This window comes from Panthera tigris, chromosome C1 (assembly GCF_018350195.1).
Source record: "Panthera tigris isolate Pti1 chromosome C1, P.tigris_Pti1_mat1.1, whole genome shotgun sequence".
In the NCBI taxonomy this organism is placed as follows: domain Eukaryota; kingdom Metazoa; phylum Chordata; class Mammalia; order Carnivora; family Felidae; genus Panthera; species Panthera tigris.
This window is the reverse complement of record NC_056667.1, coordinates 43230392-43252300: the sequence shown is the minus strand read 5'-3', so window position 1 is coordinate 43252300 and position 21909 is coordinate 43230392. Positions and strand designations below refer to the sequence as shown.

The 21909-nt window shown below is 48.5% G+C and overlaps 2 protein-coding genes across 6 annotated transcripts in view; one reads left to right on the top strand and one right to left on the bottom strand.

The window, feature by feature from the left end:
• HSPB11 (heat shock protein family B (small) member 11) overlaps nucleotides 1-6609 on the top strand; it is a 43512-nt gene extending 36903 nt beyond the window's left edge. Inside the window, exons 8-9 of one of the 3 annotated variants that reach the window (XR_006221447.1) lie at nucleotides 534-797; nucleotides 6515-6594. Coding sequence is in view for 1 of the 3 variants with exons in the window: in XM_015535308.2 (XP_015390794.2) it covers nucleotides 6515-6592 (78 nt within the window). In the remaining 2 variants the exon portion in view is untranslated. Of the gene's footprint in view, nucleotides 1-533; nucleotides 798-6514 lie in introns of all 3 variants that reach the window. The other 2 variants (XR_006221448.1, XM_015535308.2) reach the window with 2 other exon arrangements.
• Nucleotides 6610-6751: 142 nt separating this feature from the next.
• The window catches only part of DIO1 (iodothyronine deiodinase 1), a 41389-nt gene continuing 26231 nt past the window's right edge, over nucleotides 6752-21909 (bottom strand). For all 3 annotated transcript variants that reach the window (XM_015535305.2, XM_015535304.2, XM_007077180.3), the window contains 3 exons: nucleotides 15553-15696; nucleotides 9384-9583; nucleotides 6752-7402 (listed from right to left, as the gene is read on the bottom strand). In XM_015535305.2, the coding sequence (XP_015390791.1) occupies nucleotides 7334-7402; nucleotides 9384-9583; nucleotides 15553-15696 (413 nt within the window). In that variant the 3' untranslated portion in view covers nucleotides 6752-7333. The remainder of the gene's footprint in view (nucleotides 7403-9383; nucleotides 9584-15552; nucleotides 15697-21909) is intronic.

Below are 21909 nucleotides of genomic sequence, written 5' to 3'. Positions count from 1 at the left end.
CCCCCTAAAAATAGCATGTGGCAGTGTGAGAAGTTTTATGCGTATAGCTTTTGACACAAATTCCATTTATGGGAATACATGCTAATGAAAGGATCAGATCAGTGACAAATGAACCAAGATTTATAGCAATGCTGTTTACAGGACAGAAAACTGGAAACAACAGTGCATCCATACATTAGAAAGCAAATATATAGACCTCAAATATACTTTATAATGGGATATAAATCATTTATAAATATAGGATGGATACTTCTGGTTAAAGATGGTGGCAGAAAGAGATTTTTACTCTGTCTCCTTTTTCAAAACACATATTCACAACAGAAGAATTATAAAAAGAAAAAAAAAAGAATTTCATCTTCAAGGAAATAATTGCAACCTCTAACTGGAAAGGATTTTCACTACATACGGTGAAATCGGGATTTTGGTGAAAAGGAAGCTGAGAACAGCCATGCTTTACCGGAACTAGAGAGTTTTCTTGAACATGTCACAGACGTAAAATGCTTATTCAACATTTTTTTTTTTTTTTTTATTAGACTCAAGCCATCTCAGCCCTCAGGTAGCTTCAGAGGAGGGGGAATGTCCCCAGAGGGCTAAGGTTAATAAACTCCAAATGGCAGCGGAGATGGAACTGAAGGAGAGACAGGCAGGACACAGCAGAGGAGGTGCTGGAGGAAGCATGGTGAAGGCGGGCTGCCGTGAGAAAATCCAGCAGGCTGGGGGCTTAAACAGACATTTATTTTCTCACACTTCTGGAGACTGAAAGGCCAAGCTCAGAGTGTCAGCATTGTTGGTTTCTGGTGAGACCTCTCTTCCTGGTTTGTACACGGCCACCATCTTCCTATGTGCTCACATGACCTCTTCTCTGTCCACAGCGGGAAAGCGAGCTCTCTGGTGTCCGTTCTTAAAAGGACACTGATCCTATTGTATCATTGCCCTTGCCTGACCTCATTTAACATTACTAATTTTTTTTAATGTTTATTTTTGAGAAACAGAGACAGAGCATGAGCAAGGGAGGGACAGAGAGAGAGGGAGACACAGAATCTGAAGCAGGCTCCAGGCTCTGAGCTGTCAGCACAGAGCCTGATGCGGAGCTCGAACTCGTGAGCCGTGATATCATGACCTAAGCCGAAGTCGGACACTCAACCAACTGAGCCACCCAGGCTCCCCTCACTTAACCTTAATTACCACCTCTAGGCCCTGTCTCCAAATAGAGTCACCCTGGGGGTTAGAGCTACAACATATGAATTCAGTGCGTAGGAGGTGGTGAGAAGGCAGTTAAAGCAGAGAGTGTGACTGAGGGGATTTCTAGGAGCACTGTTGCAAAGGAGGTAGTAAACTTAATAAGAGGATATCTAAGACTGCTAATCTATTTTTTAATTTGAATTTATTGTTTAATTTACATCCAAGTTAGTTAGCATATGGTGCAGCAATGATTTCAGGAATAGGTTCCATAATGCCTCTTACCCATTGAGACCATCCCCCCTCCAACCACCCTCCAGCAACCCTCTGTTCTCTATATTTAAGAGTGCCTTATGTTTTGTCCCCCTCCCTATTTTTATATTATTTTTGCTTCCCTTCCCTTATGTTCATCTGTTTTGTATCTTAAATCCTCATATGAGTGAAGTCATGTGATACTTGTCTTTCTCTAATTTCGCTTAGCATAATACCCTCCAGTTCCATCCCCGTAGTTGCAAATGGCAAGATTTCCTTCTTTTTGATAGCTGAGTAATACTCCACTGTATATGTGTATACCACATTTTCTTTATCCATTCATCCATCGATGGACATTTGGGCTCTTTCCATACTTTGGCTGTTGTTGATAGTGCTGCTATAAACATTGGGGTGCATGTGCCCCTTTGAAACAGCACACCTGTATCCCTTGGATAAATACCTAGTAGTGCAATTGCTGTTAAGACCGCTAACCTAAATGAAAGTTGCAGATAGCCCCAGCTTACTCCATCCTTCTACACTCTGTTCCAGCAAATAACATGCCCCATTAAAGAAGAGTAATCAGAAAAGACCCAGAAGGGTACTGCTTTAGGTCAGGTTCTCTAGAAACAGAGCCCAAAACAGAGATTCTTGCAGGAGCGATTTACTGAATGAGTGCTGTCAGGAAGCAGGATATACCAGGAGGGGAAAGCTAATCCAAGATCTGGCTTCAGCTGAAGCCCCAGCCTGATCCCATAGGGAGCTCTGGACCATGAGTGGCACCAGAGAGGTATACTCCCTCCCCACCATGAGGCAAAGGACCAGGACTTTGTGCTTCAAATGCATCAATCATGGGCCACCTCAGGAATTTTGGGTAACACAGCTCCTGTCACTTGAGGGCACTTGTCAGGAGAAAGGGCATCTGTGAGGAACCAATACGGCGGCTGGCAGATGGGTGCACTGGCTTGGTGAGAGGGACCAGGGTGGATCACCAACAACATCCAGTATCTCAGTGCTCCTCAAACTGTGGTCCCTGAAACAGCAGCGTCAGCCTCTATCTGAGAACTTGTTAGAAACGCAGATTTCCTAGCCCCCCCTCCCCCCGCCCCAGATCTGTTGAATCAGAAATACTGGGGGGTGAGACCCATGAATCTATTTTAACAAGCCCTCCAGGGAATTTTAATGCATGCCGAAGCTTGAGAACCACCATACTGTAGAGAATGATGACTAGAAACTAAGACATTGGAGGAAAAAAACAAAAATAAAGCGGCTATACAACACATGTTGCAAGAGAAATTAAAGAACACAAGAACTGAGGTCCATGGAAGACAAAAAGAGCTCAAAGAAGAGATACAAGGATTTAAAGAAAAAATTATAAGGCACGGAAGATGAACAGTGAGCTGCCAGAGCTAATAAAAGAAATGGAAGAGAAAAATAAAACCATTTCAGAGGTAAAGCCACATAAGAAACAAAGGGATGATGATGGTAGTTGCAACAGTCAGCATTCAGTTAGGACCCTACAATCACCCCGGATACGTATTTAAAGCGGAGAGGGAAATAGTGCAGGGAATTTGTTACAAAATGTTGAAGAGGCTGGGAAAACAAACAGGAGGTAGGAATGTAACCCAACGTTGGCACCCATGAGCCACACTCACTATTGACCAGCAGAGGCACCATCACTGTCTCTGAACAGAAGCCACCCGCTGCCGTGGTGATAAGACAGCCACAGTGCACGGTCCCCTTCCATCCCTATAGCCAGATATGGGAAAAATGGCTTCTCCCTTCTACCCACCTTCTAATCTCCCACCAGCGCTTCCCAGTGGCAGAACCTAAGCAGAACACAGTCAGTCTTCAGGCTTCCAGGTCCCTGAAATCCAGAGGAGAGGGTGGGCAGATGGGAATGGGTGAGAACCAACAAACTTTATCTGGCTCAATAATAAACCCAGTTTAGGAAGAATCCGGGTCAGAGGAGAGAGATTGAGAAAAATCACGGAATGAAATAGAACACAGATTTAAAAAATAGTTACAGAGAATAGCTATGGAAGAACAGGGATACAGCATACTTAATTATAGTTCCTAAGAGAGTAGGACAAAGTACAACAGAAAAGATGTTCCAGGCAACTGAAGAGAATGTCCTTGAAATTTAAAAAAAAATAAATAAAAAAAATAAGAAGAATTAAAGCTTAAGACCAGAAGAGGATGTTATATGTGCCTTAGTTGTTTAGAGTAGCATAACAAGAATGCCATATGCTGGGTGGCTTATAGACAACAGAAATTTATTTCTTACAGTTCCAGAGTCCAGAAGTCTGAGATCGGGGTGCCAGCAAGGTCAGGTGAGGGCCCTCTTCTGGGGTTGCAGACTTCTTGTGTCCTCACATGGTGGAAGGAGACAAGCTAGCTCTCTGGGGCCTCTTTTATAAACACGCTAATCTCATCCCAAAGGGGTCCCTCCCGAAGGATGATTCATTCAGCATTCCTCCCAGGACTGCCCTGATACTATCACGCTGGGCTTTCGGGTTTAGCATATGGATCTGGCAGGGGTGGGGGGACACAACCATTCAGACTATAGCGGTATTACAGGACATTTCGATACTAGAACAATCACCACTGGACTATGTCTTGGTGAAGTTACTGAATCTCAAGTGTAAAGAAAGAATTTGACAGGTTTGGGGCAGAATAAAAGCAATTCAGGAAGTGCTAGGAGTAATCAGGCTGGCCTCAGACTTTTCTTCTCAGGACTTGTAGACAACAGTGAAGCTATATCTGCAAATCTCTGAGGTAAAGAGACTGAAACACAAGAGTCTAAAACCCAGCCAGGTATCCTGCAGGCTTACAGACAATAGACCGGAGGCTGCAAATATGTAAGACTTCATTCAGGGAATACAAGCCCCATGTGCTTTTCTTGAAAAACCTACTTGAGACTTTTTTTTTCTAGAGAAAGCAAGGGGGGAGGGGCAGAGGGAGAGAGAGGACCCCAAGCAGGCTCCACATTGAGTGTGGAGCCCCACGTGGGGTTTGAGCCCACTACCCCGGAATCCTGACCTGAGCTGAAATCAAGAGTTAGACACTCAACCGACTGAGCCACCCAAGCGCCCCCGACTTGAGACTTTCAATGATGTAATCTATATGACAAAATAGGTATCCTGAATCCTTCCTCAGTCGAACCCCTAACTATGCTGGATGAAATGTATTAACATACATTCTTAAATTCATGGCTGAGCTTACCAGAAATGAAATAGTCTGTGGCCAGTTCAGCAGAATTAGAGTTGAGTCCAAACCTCTTGAGTCCCCTGCACTTGGTCTTTTTTCCATCTTTGCCGTGTAGGTTTCTCTGCTTTAACACCCTCTTCCCTTTCCGTGTTCTCCAGGTTTCCGTTCCGGAAGGCCTGGGCCTCCTTGAGGACCAAGCCCAAATGCCCCCACCTATGACAGGCTTTCCCAGACCCACCTAGCTCCGAGGGATTGCTCTCTCCTCTATACTCCCAGATCAGTTAGTCTTTTTTTTTTTTTTTAAGTTTATTTATTTTTTCAAGAAAGGAACAGAGATAGAGTGCAAGCAGGGGAGGGGCAGAGAGAGAGGGAGACACAGAATCCGAAACAGGCTCCAGGCTCTGAGCTGTCAGCACAGAGCCCAACACGGGGCTCAAACCCACGAACGGTGAGATCATGACCTGAGCCAAAGTCGGACGCTCAACCGACTGAGCCACCCAGGCGCCCCTGATCAGTCTTATCTCAGCTGTCCCCATCGTATTTGCTTTGAGTTACGGTCATTGCCATGTATGCCTAGTCCCCCACGAGGTTAAGCTGCTGGAGAACAATATAGCTGGACCTTGTCCATCTATGCATTTCTTAGCACCCAGAAAAGACTCAGTGCTCAATGTCTGAAGCATTAAACTGAAGAGAATTCAATTGGCACGCTTGGGGTCTATTTTAACATTCTAAAACCTCCTCAGTTCCAGCCACTATTGTTCACTGAAAACTGGGAGCTTTCTGTGCATTTAGAGGCATGAATCGGGGGACCATCTGGGAAGTGGTTCAGAGGAGCATGGCCTTAGCCGCTGTCTCCTTTTGTGGAACTTGGTACTTAGGAAGGACAGTGCTCGGCTGTGCGTTAGCCCCGCCATTTTCCCAGCTACTCATTCTCTGTCTAACCTCACAAACTCATGCCAGCATTGCTGTGGCAGGGTGAAGAATTTTTATCCAGTGTCCCTACTGTCCTGCCTTCCCTCCATCCCCCACTCCCTAAAAAGGGGGCCCAAGGAGGCAGTTGTGAAATAATAATGGCCAACACATCCATGGCATTTTCTCCAAGGCAGGTACAGTGCTTTACTCTTTCCAAGAGTAGCATTTTCTGAGTGCTTTACTCATGAATCGTGTATGCAGCAGGCGCTGTTGATATCCCATTTTATAGTTCAAGATACCAAGGCAGCTTAGCCAAAGTCCCACAGCTAGCAGGGAACAGGGCCAGGACTCTGGCTTGAACTTAGAGGTGGGGTTTGAATCTCTGTGGCTTACTTACTAGTTCTGAGACCTTTCACAAGTTACTTAACTCTGAGCCTTGAGTTCCTCATCTAGAAAATGGGGATAATAATTTCCTCTTTGAAATATATGAAGATTAGATGAGTTAACATATCTGAAAGTGGGTACCTGGTAGATGATTAGAGAGAACTTTTTTAAAAAAATAAAATAGCAACGTTAATAGTATTAACATTGTGGCAACTAAGGCAGAGCCAAAGAGAATGTTTTCATGTTAGAAAAATGTCTCCCGGGGCACCTGGGTGGCTCAGTCAGTTGGGTGTCCGACTTCAGGTCCGGTCATGATCTCGCTGCTTGTGGGTTCGAGCCCCGCTTCAGGCTCTGTGCTGACAGCTGGGAGCCTGGAGCCTGCTTCAGGTTCTGTGTCTCCCTCTCTCTCTGCCCCTCCCCTGCTCATACTCTGTCTCTCTCTCTCTCTCAAAAATAAATAAAACATTTAAAAAAATTAAAAAAGAAAAGGAGAAATGTCTCCCAAGTCCATTCTTTTATGTCATGTTGTGAAGGTAGCTTGATTCCAATGTGAATCAAAATGTTTTTTTTTTCTTTAAAGGCAACGGCCCCTGGACCAAATGAGGCACCTCCAGCGTATGGTATTTTTGCTGATCAGATCACACTGGGCTATAATTAAAGCTGAAACAGGCTGACACAAATTGGAAAAGGAAATGTAAAGATCACACCGAAGCCATCCCAAATAGCCTGAGGTGTTTTAATCATTCTGTATTAGCTTTACTGCATCTTAAAACATTTTCGTTCAAGTCAAGTCACAGCTGTGTTCACTTTGCACTGTGGCCGTCATAGACAAACGTGAAAAGAAGCAGAGTTAAAACAGATCAATACCAATGGTTATCCATGAGTCTGATGTAATGTAACACAAATGACCCTTAGGAGACTTGCAAAGAAACCAGAGAAACAGTTTCAAATACGAGCTTCCGCATCAATGAACGACAGCTCTCAATTCCTCATCTCTCTCTCCACAACAGGAGTTCTCCCCATGCTTGGTTCTAAAAACCAATTTAGCGTCTTAGACGATCAGTTCCAGAAATGGCAAATTTGGTGGAATGAATCTACCTGACGTGAGGACTGCCGTATGTCACGACCACTTGGTATCAGAGTGGCTGGAGATGGGGACCACGTGCAATGAATGTGGTCTCTGCGTGGGGGCAGCATTGACATTCTGTACAGTCTTTAACATTCAGCTCACTTGCTGCTTCGTTTTCTGACTACAGTTGTTCGGCTAGATCAGAGAGCTCTGAGCTGGTAGTTCAGCTGGGGATACAGGTCAAGAGGTAAAAGCCACATGGGCTGGGGGGAGAGCCAGGACTTGAGGAGCCCTCCTGCTGATCACCTAGGGCTGGGGGATCTGCCCAGACTAACTGTGGAGCTTTTCCAGAACAGCGCGAACTTCCTCTGGATGATAGTTCCAAGGGCCAGGTTTACCCTGTAAGAGAGAAAAATCAGCATTCCCAGATTTCCGACTTGCAGGAATTAGCAGGTCTGGAGCTTAGCTGAGAGAACTGGGCTGGTGATAGCTACATGGAAGTTGTCAGGACGGTGTAGACAATGGCAGATGCAACCATAAAGCGGATGGGATCACCCAGGGGGAGAGTGTGGAATGGCACTCACATCTAATGGGCAGACTGGACAGAGAAGTCTGAGGAGAACCAGAGGGGGTAAAGTGAATAGTTTCAAAGGAGAAAGGGGTCTCTACAAATAAGCTGTTCTTCCATAATTCGACCTTTAGATAGGCGTTATCTTCTCTATCCATCAGAACCACCTCTGCCTCTCCAATCCCCATGCCCTAGTTCAGCCCTCTTCGTTCCCTACTTGGGCAGCCATCCCACCTCCTGACTATCCCCAGTCCTCAGTCCCTGCCCCCTCCAGTCAATGCCTCACCCTATAGCCAGTGATCTTTCTAAAATACAGATCTAGTCATGCCTGTCTCCTGCTCGAAACTCCCACTGGCTCTCCTCCGCCCTAAGAGGTAGGCTGGACTCCTTGGCCCGGAAGGAGCCCCAGTCACCTAAATGCCCCAACTCTCCATTCACACCCTGCCCTAACATGCCTCAGTGCCTTTGCTCACCTTCTTCCCTATATTTGCCATGATTTTCACTCACCGTGCTCATGTGGCTGGCTTCCTGGCCTTTAAGCCTCAAGCAACTGTCACCACCTCTAAAGAGCCTACCTCTCTTCCTCAGGGGTCAGGAAATTTACAGTCTGAGAGCCAAATGTGTCCTGATGCTCACACTCTTTCATTTACATATCGTCTACGCTGTTTTTGTGCTCGGACAGCAGGACTGAATGGTTGTCACCGGGATTATTTGGTCCACAAAGTCAAAAATATTTATAGTCTGGCCCTTTGCAGAAAAGGTTTGCTGATCCCTGCTCTGGAGTGTCACAGCACTTGGGACACTGGGGCACTCTATGTGTGTCCTCCTCATCCTCCAGACTGTGAGCACCTCCAAGTAAGGGGTGGGCCATTTTCAAATCGTTTTTGTGTTGCCAGTCCTTGCACGGGGCCTAACCCTGCTTGGCCTCCATCGTGCCATCTTAGAGCCATGTCTCTGGGGAGGAGAAAGGAAGAAGCACCTGAATTCTTGTCCTGTGGCCCTTGGCACCCTGGGGATTCATCTGCAAATTGTTGCTCATTTTACCCGCGTAAGTAGGGCCAGCTTGACACGTGGGCAGGGGAGCATCCACATGGTTGGGCTTCATGTGCTCTCCAAGGCTTGAAACCCCTAAGGCAGCTATAAAACAGTTTCCGCCCTCTCAGGGGAGGCCAACAGTGCCCGAGTGGTCAGAGGCTGTTCTTACACCCCCCACCCTGGCCAGGCTGGAAGTCCTAATGGGGACACAATCACCAGAAAGGAAGCCAGGACTCAATTCCTGCCTTGAATCCCTGCTTTGGCATTTCCAGCTCTTAACTACAGGGTTTGCTCTCTTCCCCCTCCTACAACCCCCACCAGGTTCAGGCCGGCCTCGGAGATTAGCAGCTTCAGACCCTCCCACTCCTGGCCTGTCCCATTCAAAGGATTTAGAACTGAAATCAGAGCCTTGCGCAGTGTGACCTTGGGCAAGTCAATGTCCTCCCAGCATTGTTTAGGAAATGGAAACTACATCCTCTCATTCAGCTTCAAACTGAACTAGGGCTGGGCCAATCTTCTGGGTGTAGAAGGCAGCCAGGAGGCTGCGGCTCCAGTCCAAATACTAGGGACAGGAAAGTCCCATTATTTCACCTCCTGTGAGGTGGGGGGCCAGAACCTCCATTTTGCAGAAGAGGAAAGGGAAACTCCAAGACAGGAAAGGACTTGCCCCCGGTCACATGCCGGTAAATGGCTGGGCAACAACTTGAATGCCGATCTGCCTGATACGAAGCCCTTTCCGCCCTCACCCGCCCTGGGCCCCTTGCCCCTGGGCACCACCTTGTAGAGGATCTTGCCCGCCTGGAGCACATAGAGTCTCTCGGGCAGCGCTGCGTAGAGCCGGCTGCTTTGGTTCTTCATTGTGTCTACCACCACAGGGCACTGGGGGCTCCTGTCCAGCAGCAAGCAGGCTGCCTGCAGGCGGTCCTGGAGATTCCGATGATTCCTGATGTTCACGTTGTTCTTGAAAGCCCAGCCATCTGCAAAAGAAAGGATGGGCAGCGGGCCTCACAGGCATGGCGCATATTTTCCGCAGATTAAATACCCCCATCCCCATCCCCACCCCTTTTTAACGGAGGGTCCCAGATGAGCCCTTGACCATGATTTGGCCCAGTGTCCTATTATGTGTGAATGCATGAGATCACATAGGGAGATACTGACTGACCCAAAAACAAAGCCTAGGTATCCTGACTCCCAGACCTCAGCTCTTCAGCATGAGAGAGTCCAATAGGCCAGTGCTTCCCGAATTTGAATGTGCATTTGATCCCCATGAGGGCCTTGTTAAAGGAACATCCTGATTCGGTCTGTCTAGGGTGGCACTGAGAGTCTAGCTGGTGCTTAGGAGGCCAAGGCTGCTTGGTCCCTGGACCACACTCTGAGAAGCAAGGGTCTAGAGCAGTAGTTCTCTGCAGGCATTCCGTCCAGACGAGCAGTGCTGGCCTCACCTGGGGCTTTATTGCTAATTCTCAGGCCGCATCCTAGACTGACCGGGAATGGGGCCCACCAATGTGTTTTCACAGCCTTCCAAATGATTCTAACACACACACTGAAGTCTGAGAACTACTATCCAGAATCTAGACAATCTCCCTCTTCTAATTATTCTCCACCAGAATGTTCTTTCCAAAATGCAAACCTGACCATGGCATTCTCCGGCCGTGGCTTTTCATGGCTCCCTGTCATCCTCGGGATAGATCTCCCCAGTGACCTGGCCTGACTCACCTACATTCCTCCAGCCTCTGCTCCAGCCAGGTGGGTGAAACACCTGGGACCCCTTGACCCACAACCCCCCAAGCTGCCTCTCACTTCCACCCTCTTCATCACGGTGCCGCCTTCACCCACGGTGTGAGGGCAACAGAACCTTCTCTTTCCTATGACTTCTGGCACTGCTGCTGGTGGGCTGTCCGGACAGCCCCAGGGTGCCTGCCACTCAGGGTGAGCCGACAGCCAAGTACAACTGCTGGCCTGGCAATGACCTTACTTTCAACTTCTCCTAAGAAGTATCCCTGCCTCCCTCCTGATCTTGCTCCTCTCTAACCCATCATCCAAAGATCTCTGGCAATGCTACCAACACAAAATGTAATCAGATTTGTTTCTCTCCTTACAAACCAGTTATAGGACCGGCTCCTTGGCATAGCGTGTAATGATCCCGACCATCTCTCTCCATGCGTACTTCCGGTCACGGCTCCCTGTCCTCCCACGTCTAGCTGAAGTGAATCCTCCTCAAATGATGCCGCCCCCTCTCTTCCCTGTCTCCTTACCATCTCTTCCACATTTGAGATCCTACCTGTCCTTTTAAGGCTCACCTTGGGGCGTTTAGGTGGCCCAGTCGGTTAAGCGTCTGACTTCGGCTCAGGTCATGATCTCACAGCTTGTGAGTTCAAGCCCCACATCCGGCTCTGTGCTGACACAGCTCGGAGCCTGGAGCCTGCTTCGCATTCTGTGTATCCCTCTTTCTCTGCCCCTCCCCTGAGACCACTCAGTCTCTGTCTCTCTCTCTTTCAAAAATAAATAAACATAAAAAAAATTAAGAGGCCCACCTCTACCATGGTGCTTCTCAACGTTGGGACTATTGACATTTGGTGGGGGGGGTGCCATCCTGAGTGTTCCCCGATGTTGAGCAGCATCTTTGGCCTCTACTCACTAGGTGTCAGCACCGCTCTGACAATTTGTGACAACCAAAAACATCTCCAGACATTGCCAAATACCCCTTGGGGGACAAAACCACCCTCAGTTGAGAACCACTCAACTGCCCTCCAGGAAGCCTTCCCTGACACACTCAGCTGTATGATATCGGGCAGGATCTTGAAATCTCTTTAAAAAATTTTTTTAATGCTTATTTATTTTGCAGGGAGAGAGACAGACAGAGCACGAGCAAGTGAGGGGGCAGGGAAAGAGGGAGAAGCAGAATCCGAAGCAGGCTCCAGGCTCTGTGCTGTCAGTACACAGCCCAATGCAGGGCTCGAACCCATAAGCCGTGAGATCACGACCTGAGCCGAAGTTGGATGCTCAACCAACTGAGCCTCCCAGGCACCCCTGAAATCTCTTTAAATTCTCAGCTTCCCCATATGTTATGGTATTAATAGAACCTATGTTGCAGATAGCTGTGCAACGGCTTGTATGAGGTAACTTATACGGAAATCCCTTCATAGAAGCTGCCTGAAAAATACTGGTTTATTTTGCCCGAGTGCCCTAAATAACAGACAGGTGGGAAAGAACCCAGTTTTTATTCTGTCCTGCAGAATACTGCTACTTTGCTCTGGAGATGCCCCAAACCACTTTGACTGCTTAACTTTATTTATTTTTTTTAACATGTATTTATTTTTGAGACAGAAAGAGACAGAGCATGAACAAGGGAGGGTCAGAGAGAGAGGGAGACACAGAATCAGAAACAGGCTCCAGGCTCTGAGCTGTCAGCACAGAACACGATGCGGGGCTCGAACTCACGGACCGCAAGATCATGACCTGAGCCGAAGTCGGACCCCTAACCGACTGGGCCACCCAGGCACCCCTGACTGCTTAACTTTAAACAGGAGGGGATTTTCAATTGGCCTCATTTGCCAAGGTGCCCCTCTGCCTGCTTACAGGAAGTGGTACTCATTAGTTAATGGGCCCACAGTTTGAAAAAAACAACCATAAAGTGCTACCGGCCTTGCCCTTCTACTTGCCTCATTTCTGGGGAGCCTGGGACCCGGGTAATGTGGTCATGGGTTCCTTCGGAAGCCACGTGGCCTGTGTTTACAGTAATAGCTGCCTCCCAGGGTAATATAAGTTGATTAAGTCTATCAGCAGAGTCCTCTGCTCAGGAACCTTACTCCAAGAAAAACCAGCTCTCAGGAGAAATTCACACCAAGATACAAGTGCCTGGCCATAGTGTAAAGTAATTATTACCTGCCCCAAGACACCAAAACTTTGTAGATGACGGTAACACCGGCCTACATTGGCCTCACGTGTAGGTAGTCAGTCTCGTGCAACAATTGGCTCACTGGGGCTTCACAACAGCCACCCACGGGAGGTCAGGCGGGATTCTCGTTCTCATCCTGAAGCTGAGACCATGGAGGCCCAGAGAGGAGCAGTGACTTGCTTCCCCAGCTTTAACTGTGAGTTCCTGAGAGGCAGGAACTGTGTGTGTCGTTTGTCTCAATATCCCTGAGCCCAGCCCAGGGCTGGCACACAGCAGGTTCTCATTAAACATCGTCAAGTGAGTGTGAGGTTGGTGTGGCCATCCTGTTTCAGTGTGGCAGAAGTGGGCACGGCAGGGAAGCTGTCCAAGGTCACGTGGCCAGCACGTGATGGAGCCAGGAGCCGTACTCAGGTCTGGAGCTCCAAAGTCCGTGTTCTTCCCACCATGCCTCATGCCTCCCTGTAATTTACCCGGACAAACATGTGGCGTGGGGAGGAAAAGGAAGCCATCTGACTTGGGCCACAGGTCCCAGACCTGGTGGGATTGGTGGATACTGGCTCTGTGCATTTTAATTTTGGGGTTCAGGCCGTACTCCCTCCTGTCTGGTTGACAGAAACAAGTACCCCCGGGGAAAGAGATGGGGAGAAGGAAGAAATGCCTGAACTAGGAGTGGCAAAGCACAGGGGCAAGAAAACTGTCAGAACAGGGTGAGGAAGTCCTTCCTCAAAGGCTTTGAGGTTCTGGAAAAGTTAAACCTATTGGGGCTGACCCCAGGAGGAACAGGACAGATACCAGGACCAGAAACCATTTCTGTGATGATCCACCCCTCTTGTCACGGTTTACAACTTGTTCCTTTAGAGATTAAAGCTGGATCCTCCAGGACCTTGTCACTACAAGTGTGGTCCCTGCACCAGCAGCCTCAACCTCCCCTGGGGAGCTGCACTGCGGCACTGCTGAGCCAGAACCGGCTGAGGTCCCCAGGTCATTGACACGCACGTTCAAGTTTAAGTGCTGCCCCAGGACAGTTAAATTTTTTTTTTCAACGTTTTTTATTTATTTTTGGGACAGAGAGAGACAGAGCATGAACGGGGGAGGGGCAGAGAGAGAGGGAGACACAGAATCGGAAACAGGCTCCAGGCTCCGAGCCATCAGCCCAGAGCCCGACGCGGGGCTCGAACTCACGGACCGCGAGATCGTGACCTGGCTGAAGTCGGACGCTTAACCGACTGCGCCACCCAGGCGCCCCATTTTTTTAAAATTTTTTTTTTTTCAACAAGCCCCAGGACAGTTAAATCAGCTTTGGCTGAGCTTCGGCTGCCGGCTGTGATGACATCAAGTCAATGTCTCCTCTCGGCCATGGAGACCACAGACACCTGAAGGTGCCCAAATTCTCTCTCTGGAGCTCCTGGCTGCTGCTCTCCCAAAGGAGTGTTTGACCCGGAGGCACACTGAGCTAGCATTTGCTCTCCTGTTACCTACACGCTTTTCAATTGCGTTATGGAAAAGTTTTAAAGTACATAAACGTAGAGTGAACAGTATAATGAATCTCTTGTGTACCTATTCCCCTATGCTAGCTAATATTTTAGGTTGCCCCAAACCCTTAATGAGGACAGAAGCCGCCAGTGAAATGAACACAGTATTAAGTTGAAAGAAGTTCTCAAACCTTTGGGTGCAATAAATCAGGATGCAATGGGCCTGGGTGGGGGCCCTGGAATATCCCTTTTTTTTTTTTTAATTTTTCTAATGCTTATTTATTTTTGAGAGAGAGGGGGAGAGAGACAGAGCACGAGCTGGGGAGGGGCAGAGAGAGAGGGAGACACAGAATCCGAAGCACGCTCCAGGCTCTGAGCTGTCGGCACAGAGCCCGACGCAGGGCTCAAGCCCACTAGCTGCGAGATCATGACCTGAGCCGAAGTGAGACTTTTAACCGACTGAGCCACCCAGGTGTCCCTGGAATATCCATTTTTAACAAGCAACCCAAGTAGCTCTGACTTCAGGGATCCAGGGAGCATATTGGAGAAAGCGCTGCTGGGCCATCTTTGCTGATAATTAATAGCAGCCTACACTTGATAGCACATGGATAAACCAGCAAGGCTAATACTGGCCTAAGCACGCTCATTCATCCAACTTTTGCTGAGCTCTGATTCTGCGACATGGGCTCTGCCAGAGGCTGGGGACTGACAAATCCTGTGGGAGGTGGGCGAGTAAATGACACCCGTCCCACTTGCCTTCTTCAGTCTTTGGGTTTGAGAGTTGGGCCACACTCATGGGTCCAACCCCCTCAAAAATCGGGAGATAGGAGTGTGTCTGACCATTCTGTCAAGTTCAAAGGGCTTAGACCATGAGCTCTAGGAGTTTCAGGGAGAGCTCTCCCGAAGAGAGCTGCCCAGGAAAGGAACAAGATTAAACGTGAAGTAATGAAGATGTGTGGCCACCTGTTAGGGGCTGAAGAAAGAATGCCTGCCCCAGATGAAAGTTAGCCTGGAGCAGTGGTTCTCAAAGTGTGGTCCCCAGACCAGCAGCTTCAGCATCACCGGGAGCTTGGCAGAAATTCAAATTCTCAGATCTAACTGATAAACTCTGGGGTGGGCTCCAGCAGTCTGTTTTAACAAGCCTTCCGGGTGCTTTTGAGGCTCACTACAACTTGGGAACCATTGACTGGGGTGAACCAGTGTCCCTTTGAGCTTGGAAGAGTCTTAGGCTGGATTTCACAAGTAGCTCTAGGGCAGTCATTCCGGTCTAAATTCCTCCTACTAGCTTCTCTCCCTTGATTTCCCTATTTATCCATTCAAAATCGTGGGTCCTCTGCCAGGGAGACTTGTCCCTCCAGGTCTTCTGCTCTGTGTGCCCGGTTGAAGGCACAGGCGGTGGAGTTAGCAGTGGTGGTAAACCCAGCAGGGACTGAAAGATGCCAGGTATGCAGTGAATAGTGGGGCTCTTTCCCTCACTCCTCTTCCTCCCCAATCCCCAACCTTGAGACAGGGCCTGGGGGAAGCAGGAGAGAAAAGAGAAGGTAGGAAGAGGTAAGGGCAGGGCGTCTCTCTCTACCTGATGCGTGTGCTTCTTCGATGTAGATGATGAGAAAGTCTGCTATGGAGCAAAAGTCTTCGATAAGTCTCTTGAACTGGTCAAATTTGAAAAGAAATGAAGGTCAGGTACAACTTCCAAAATTCAGCACCAATGGCCGGTTGCCTGAAACAGGAATGGAACCAGCAACAACCAGTCATCTACACACAGCATTGATTTGCCAGTAACTTCTTTACTCCTGCCCTCACTTCTATCACCACCATTAAAAAAAAATGTTTTTTAATGTTTATTTTGTGAGAGAGAGAGAGAGAGAGGAAGAACAGGGGGAGGGACAGAGAGAGAGGGAGGGAGAGAGAATCCCAAGCAGGCTCCACACGGTTACTGCAGAGCCCGATGTGGGGCTTGAAACCACAAACTGTGAGATCATAACTTGAGCCAAAGCATCAAGAGTCAGATGCTTAACCAACTGAGCCACCCAGGCGCCCAAATTCTGTTACCACCTTTATTTTCCCTCAGAGATGAAGCCAGGCCACAGTGGGGGGCTGAAGCCTACAGGGCAAGACTGAACACAGGCTGGAGCCAGTTTGCTCCTCTCCACAATAAGGCCATGTTATCAAGGGGTCTCAGCAGCCCACCTGCAGCCACTAGGTGGTAATTAAAATAATGATAAAGAGAGTCCCTCTCATGCAGTTTATAAGGCAGGCACGCACCTGTTTTCTCATGGGATGAGGTTAGTATACCGCAAGGTAGGCAATTTTCCCCCTTGTTTATAGGCTTGTTCCAGGCCACGCAGCAGGGTCAATGGTGGAGTTAAAATTAATACTCTGGCTTCTAGACTCTCAATTTAGTACTCTTCCCATTCAAAGCCTCCGTTTCCTCATTCACAAACAGTCATAATATAGGATCGTTTTGAGGATTGAAGAAGGTAGTACAGATAAGGGCTTAAAATGGTGCCTGGCTTATAGTAGGTGCTCAATAAATGTAAGCTGTTGTTATCGGCTGTCTTATTCCTGAGCTACGAAGTGGGGGAGGGGCAGTGAAGGGGATGCCACCAAGGGGAAGGAAGGATGAGGACACGACTGGCTACATAATTTGCTGGCCCAGTGCAAAATGAAAATGCTGAGCCCCTTGCTTACAAAGTGGGGAGGGGAAGTGCCCCTAAACATATTAAAATAAACAGATTTTCTTCTGTGGTCTCTCTCCTGCACTGGCATGGTATTTTTTAGCTACTACTTAATGTCACATTCCCACGGACAGAGGGATATTCATGGGGTGAATGCAGGCCCTCACAGTCACCCAGGAGCCCCAAAACTCGGTGCTCGTGTGCATGTGTGTGTGTGTGTGTGTGTGGCCAGTGGCTGCCAGTTTGCCTCTCCCTGCAGCACCAGATCAACACACTATGCCCCCACTAGGAGCACAGAAATTGAGCTAGACATTCACCCTTCCCGCATGCCCACCCCCCACCTCACAGCATATAACAACCTCCATTCAGGGACATGTGCCCGGCTCCTTGACGGGGGAGGGGAGATGGGCAAGAGGCTTCTCCCACCATGTTACCCCACACACTCAGCACAGTACACATGGTGCTGTCAGCCCAGGATGGGGACGGCCGCCTCCACGCTCTGCCAGGAGACGTGGCAGGATGGGCTCACGGGACCCCAACCTTCCCCGTGTCTGCGTCCAGGCCCTCTCTGGGGTCAGAAGGAGGCAGCAGTCACTGGATAGCAATGGGAAGGAGGCTGGCCAAGCCCTGCATCTGAGCGGGGTAAGAGTGGGTCGTGGAGAACGTGTCCCAGGGAGCGAGGAAGCTGTGGGAGGCAGGATCCTGCATGAGCCAAGGCTCCAAGTCCCCTGGCCGGTCCCATTGTCCCAGCAGGCCTCACTTGCAAAATGCAGATTCAAAGATACAGTGATTAAGGATTTCAAACAGCTACTGCAGAATACTGAACCCCAGGCACGGGGCCCTTCCGAATGTGGAACCCCGTATGACCCACTGGTCCCACACCCACGAAGCCGGCCCTGGGTGGGAGCCTTCTGCAACTCTCCCACCTTAGATTGGGGGTAACTCCAGGGAGCTGCCAGCATCTGGTGGTTACCTGTGGCTGGGGCCGACATCATCGAGCCCGTCCCTCACATCTGTCAGAGCACAGCAGGCTGCGCACCGTGATGGGTCTGTGCCCGCCAGGCTACTTGTTGCCCCTTGTGGGCAGGGCCTGTTCCTCATTCAACCTCATGTCCCCAAGCATGCTCTCATTCCACCTATAGGCAAGTTATTCAGACTTATCCTGTGCGAGGCTCTCAGCCACACACCAGGGATTCAGCAGAGAACAAAGCCAGCAGGCCCCTGCCTGCATGCAATTTGAGGTCTATTTAATGGCAAAAAAACAAGTAAACACATAAATGTGGTAATTTCAACTTGCGATAAGTGTTACGAAACAGACAATCAAGGAGTGACCTACTTTAGACAGGTGGGTCGGGAGAGGCCTCTGAGGAGATGCCATTTAACCTGACAAATGAAGGATAGGAAAGAGCCAGCCATGGGCAAAGGGAGGAGAAGGGCATTCCAGACAAAAGGACTCTATCATGTACAAAGACCCTGAGGCAGGACAGAGCTTGGCGTGTTCAAGGAGCTGTAAGGCCACTGTGACCAGAGCCAGGCCTGGGGAGGGGGTGGGAGAGTGGGTAACGAGAGGCATGACTGGAGAGGTAGGTATGGGTCAGGGAAGGCAGGCTCTCCTATGCCTTGGGGAAAAATCTGGATTTTATTCCACGTATGATGTGACATCACGGAGATGTAAAACAAGGACGGTGGATATTTGTTGCAATTTTGGCTGCCCAGTTCCTAAGCCTCCTTCCTAGTTGGAATTTCTTATTTTGTATGCTATTAATGGGAGAGTATGCCTCTGTGGAGGAGAGAGGGGCCAGGTCTGTTCTCTGTCCTGAGTAGCCAAGGCAAAAGCAGAGACCCAGGCTGGGCTGATTGGACTCTCCCACATAGATCTTTGATTCTGGAGTCATTGGGATGGCAGAATTCATCCATGGCCCAGTGGTAGTGCCCCTGTCAGGGATGGTGGGGTCCTGGGGGTGGGGGGGTTGGTTCTCAAGGCAACCACAGTGACAGCAGCATCCTGGCCTGACTGTTGATGCTAAAAGACAGTCCAGGCCCAGGGCTCCAACTGTGGTTGATTCTGGAGATCTTGCAACACCTTATTACAATGTTCTTTTGCATCCGTATGTTTGTGACTAAGAAAACCAGAGTGAGTTTCTGTGGCTCGCAAGCCAGAGCCCTGACTGTTACGGTAGGGGCATATAATCATGAAACACGATTAGATTTACACTTGGACATCACTTTGTGGAGAAAGGCCTGAGGATCAGAATGGAAGTGGGTAGGACTCAGTTAGGGGGCATCAGAGAAATGCACGTGAGAGATCATGGGAGCCCGGGCAAGTATGTGGGCAGCAGAGAAGGGGAAAGATAGTACTTGCTGATGGAGGGGAACAGAGGGCATTTTACCTTGCCGATGCTTCATTCCATGAGTTACACCCTCACCTTGTTGTGCAATAGGTTTGAAGCAGCTTACACATATAGTAAAATATTTTAAAAAATCATGCCCTTCTGGGAGGCACAGAACAGAAGGGAACTATGGAAGACAAATCAACCAGTTCTAAGGTCCCATGCATTCACTGTAACTGAACTAATATTTGGCTGAGTTTCCTGGTGCCCAAGTACAGATAGAAACAATTGGTTATATAGTCCTCATTTTTCAGTACATAAGGAGAAAGCTGGCCAGGAGATACAAATCTCTCCTTGTCCTTGGCTCACAGATTTTCTCTTAGGAGGCCCTAGGGTGTACCAAGTGGGCCTCAGTCCCCTGTTGGTTGATTACACAAGTCCTCACCCATGTGACAGGGTTGCCCAGGCCTCATCAGGGGAGGCTCAGAGGTAAGTCAAGGCCAAGTGGTCAGTCACTGGCCTCCAATGACCCCAGAGTCATGCTTTAGATAAGAACCCAAAAGACTTAAGGTCAGGACCAGTGCTAAATATTAGCTGTCTGGAATTTTGTTTTTAATTGGAACAAAATTCAACACTGATTAGGACATTGGAAGAGACAGAACATTCGTTTAATTATTTATAGTGTGGTTGGGTGCAGTGATCAGTATTGAGGGCAAAGTTTAAACTGGGTTCCCCACTTACGTGGTAGCAGAGGGGAAGGATGGGTGCAAGGGGGTAGCGGTACAGAGGGCTGGCACTCTGCCTGTGTGCACAAGCCACGGTGCAGAGAACACCATTTCAAATGTCAGGCAAGTGCCGCCAAGTCCAGCCTGTCTGTATAAATGGGAAAACAGCTCTGCAGAAGCTGGACTTGAACCCACCATCCTCACCTCCATGCCAGTAAATTAACCCCCATGGCAGGCTCTCTCAGCAGACAAAGCCCATTTATAGTTGCTAGATGGCACCTCCTAAGTACACTGGGAGAAGAGTTTAGAGGATAGGAAACAGGGGCTGAAATAAATCCAGTTTCATATTAACTCTCAAGTGCCTAGAAAATAAATTACCCACCATCGCCTTCTACCACAACACACCAGTTAATCAATATTTTGCTGTGTGTGTGTGTGTGTGTGTGTGTGTCATGTGTGTACGTGTGCACGTACATGCAGAGGATAGGAGGTGGCTGGGAATTTCTCTGAGCCTCTGTTGTCTGATCCAACAACACAAAGCACAGTAGCTGAGAGTCAGAAGGCACAAGTTCTAATTCAGGCTCTATAAGAACTTGCCATATGACTCTGGGTCAGTAATTTCCCTCGCTGGGCCTTTGCATCTTAAAAAATGAAAGAACTGCTTTAGATTACCCATAGAGTCTTCTAGATCTTCCAGTCTGTAGCTGTAAAATGAGCTCAGATTTATACCTAAAGCATACGTCAGAGATTTTTAGTGGTCTGGTGGGTTTCCAAAGCAGTTATAGGATATCTTTCTATTAAGCAGAACTGATCATGTTAATGCCCTGCTTGAAAATCCTTCTGGAATTCACCAATACCTTCAGGATGAAGTCTACCCTCTTCAGTAAGACACATCAGGTCCCTTAAGTGCTGGTCCCTGATGATGGCTCCAGTCTCATCCTTCACCACTTCATGCCTCCCACAGTCCCACTTCTGCCAAACTGACGTCACCTCCACATCTTAGATCGCAGCTCCCCCCTTCTGTCCTGCTCTGCTCCCCACTCTCCTGTTCCCCACACACTCCAAAGCTTCACTGTCTCTAGACAATTGGCTCGCCATCCTCTTCCCCAGGAAGCCTTCCTATGACCACCTTCCTACCCACCCACATCTTCCAGAACCCTCTGCTTCCCTCCCTCACTACACCATCGCCCCCTCTGGGTTATGAGATTTTTCTAGGGCCGACATCAGTTGTGTTGATTTCTGTATCACCAGTATCTATTATTTCAGGACGATTCAGTACCATTATTTCTTTTTTCTTTTTCTTTTTTTTTAACGTTTACTTATTTTTGACAGAGAGAGAGAGACAGAGTGCAAGCTGGGGAGGAGCAGAGAGAGGGGGAGACACAGAATCTGAAGCAGGCTGCAGGCCCTGAGCCATCAGCACAGAGCCCAACGTGGGCTCGAAATCACGAACAGTGAAATCATGACCTGAGCCGAAGTCGGACGCTCAACCGACTGAGCCAGCCAGGCGCCCCATCAGTACCATTATTTCTGAATCCATGTGCTAAAAGCCAACTCATTTTATAAGTAGAGTTTTCTTTTGTCTCTTGGTCTCCTTCTCTCTCCATTCTTCAGTCTCAGGTGCAATAGCAGGGAGCAGAGGCAAATATTTAAAGTATTTAAAATGTGAAGTGGTCCATGGGTGCCTGGGTGGCTCAGACGGTTAGGTGTCCGACTTCGGCTCAGGTCATGTACTTGCAGTTTGTGGTTCAAGCCCCGCGTCGGGCTCTGTGCTGACAGCTCAGAGTCTGGAGCCTGCTTTAGATTCTGTGTCTCCCTCTCCCTGGCCCTCCCTCGCTCACACTCTATCTCACTCTCTCTCTCTCTCAAAAATAAATAAACATTAAAAAAATTTTTTTTAATGTAAACTGGTCCACTGAAAGCAAACAGTTACAAGAAGCGAGTACATTCTGTGAACTGGCCATGAGGCAAGTTGGCTTTCATGGAACTGGTCAGTAGATGATTGATATTCATCAAATTGGCCTGCTTCTAGCTCAGTGCTTGGCACATAGTGGACACTCAATAAAAGTTAACTGTTATTCTCAGTGTTCTTATTATCAGTGGTCACTTGGCAAATGTTGGATAAATACAGGTCATTTATGTACCGCAGTTTAAAGTCATGAGCAACTGGGGCACCTGGGTGGCTCAGTCGGTTGAATGT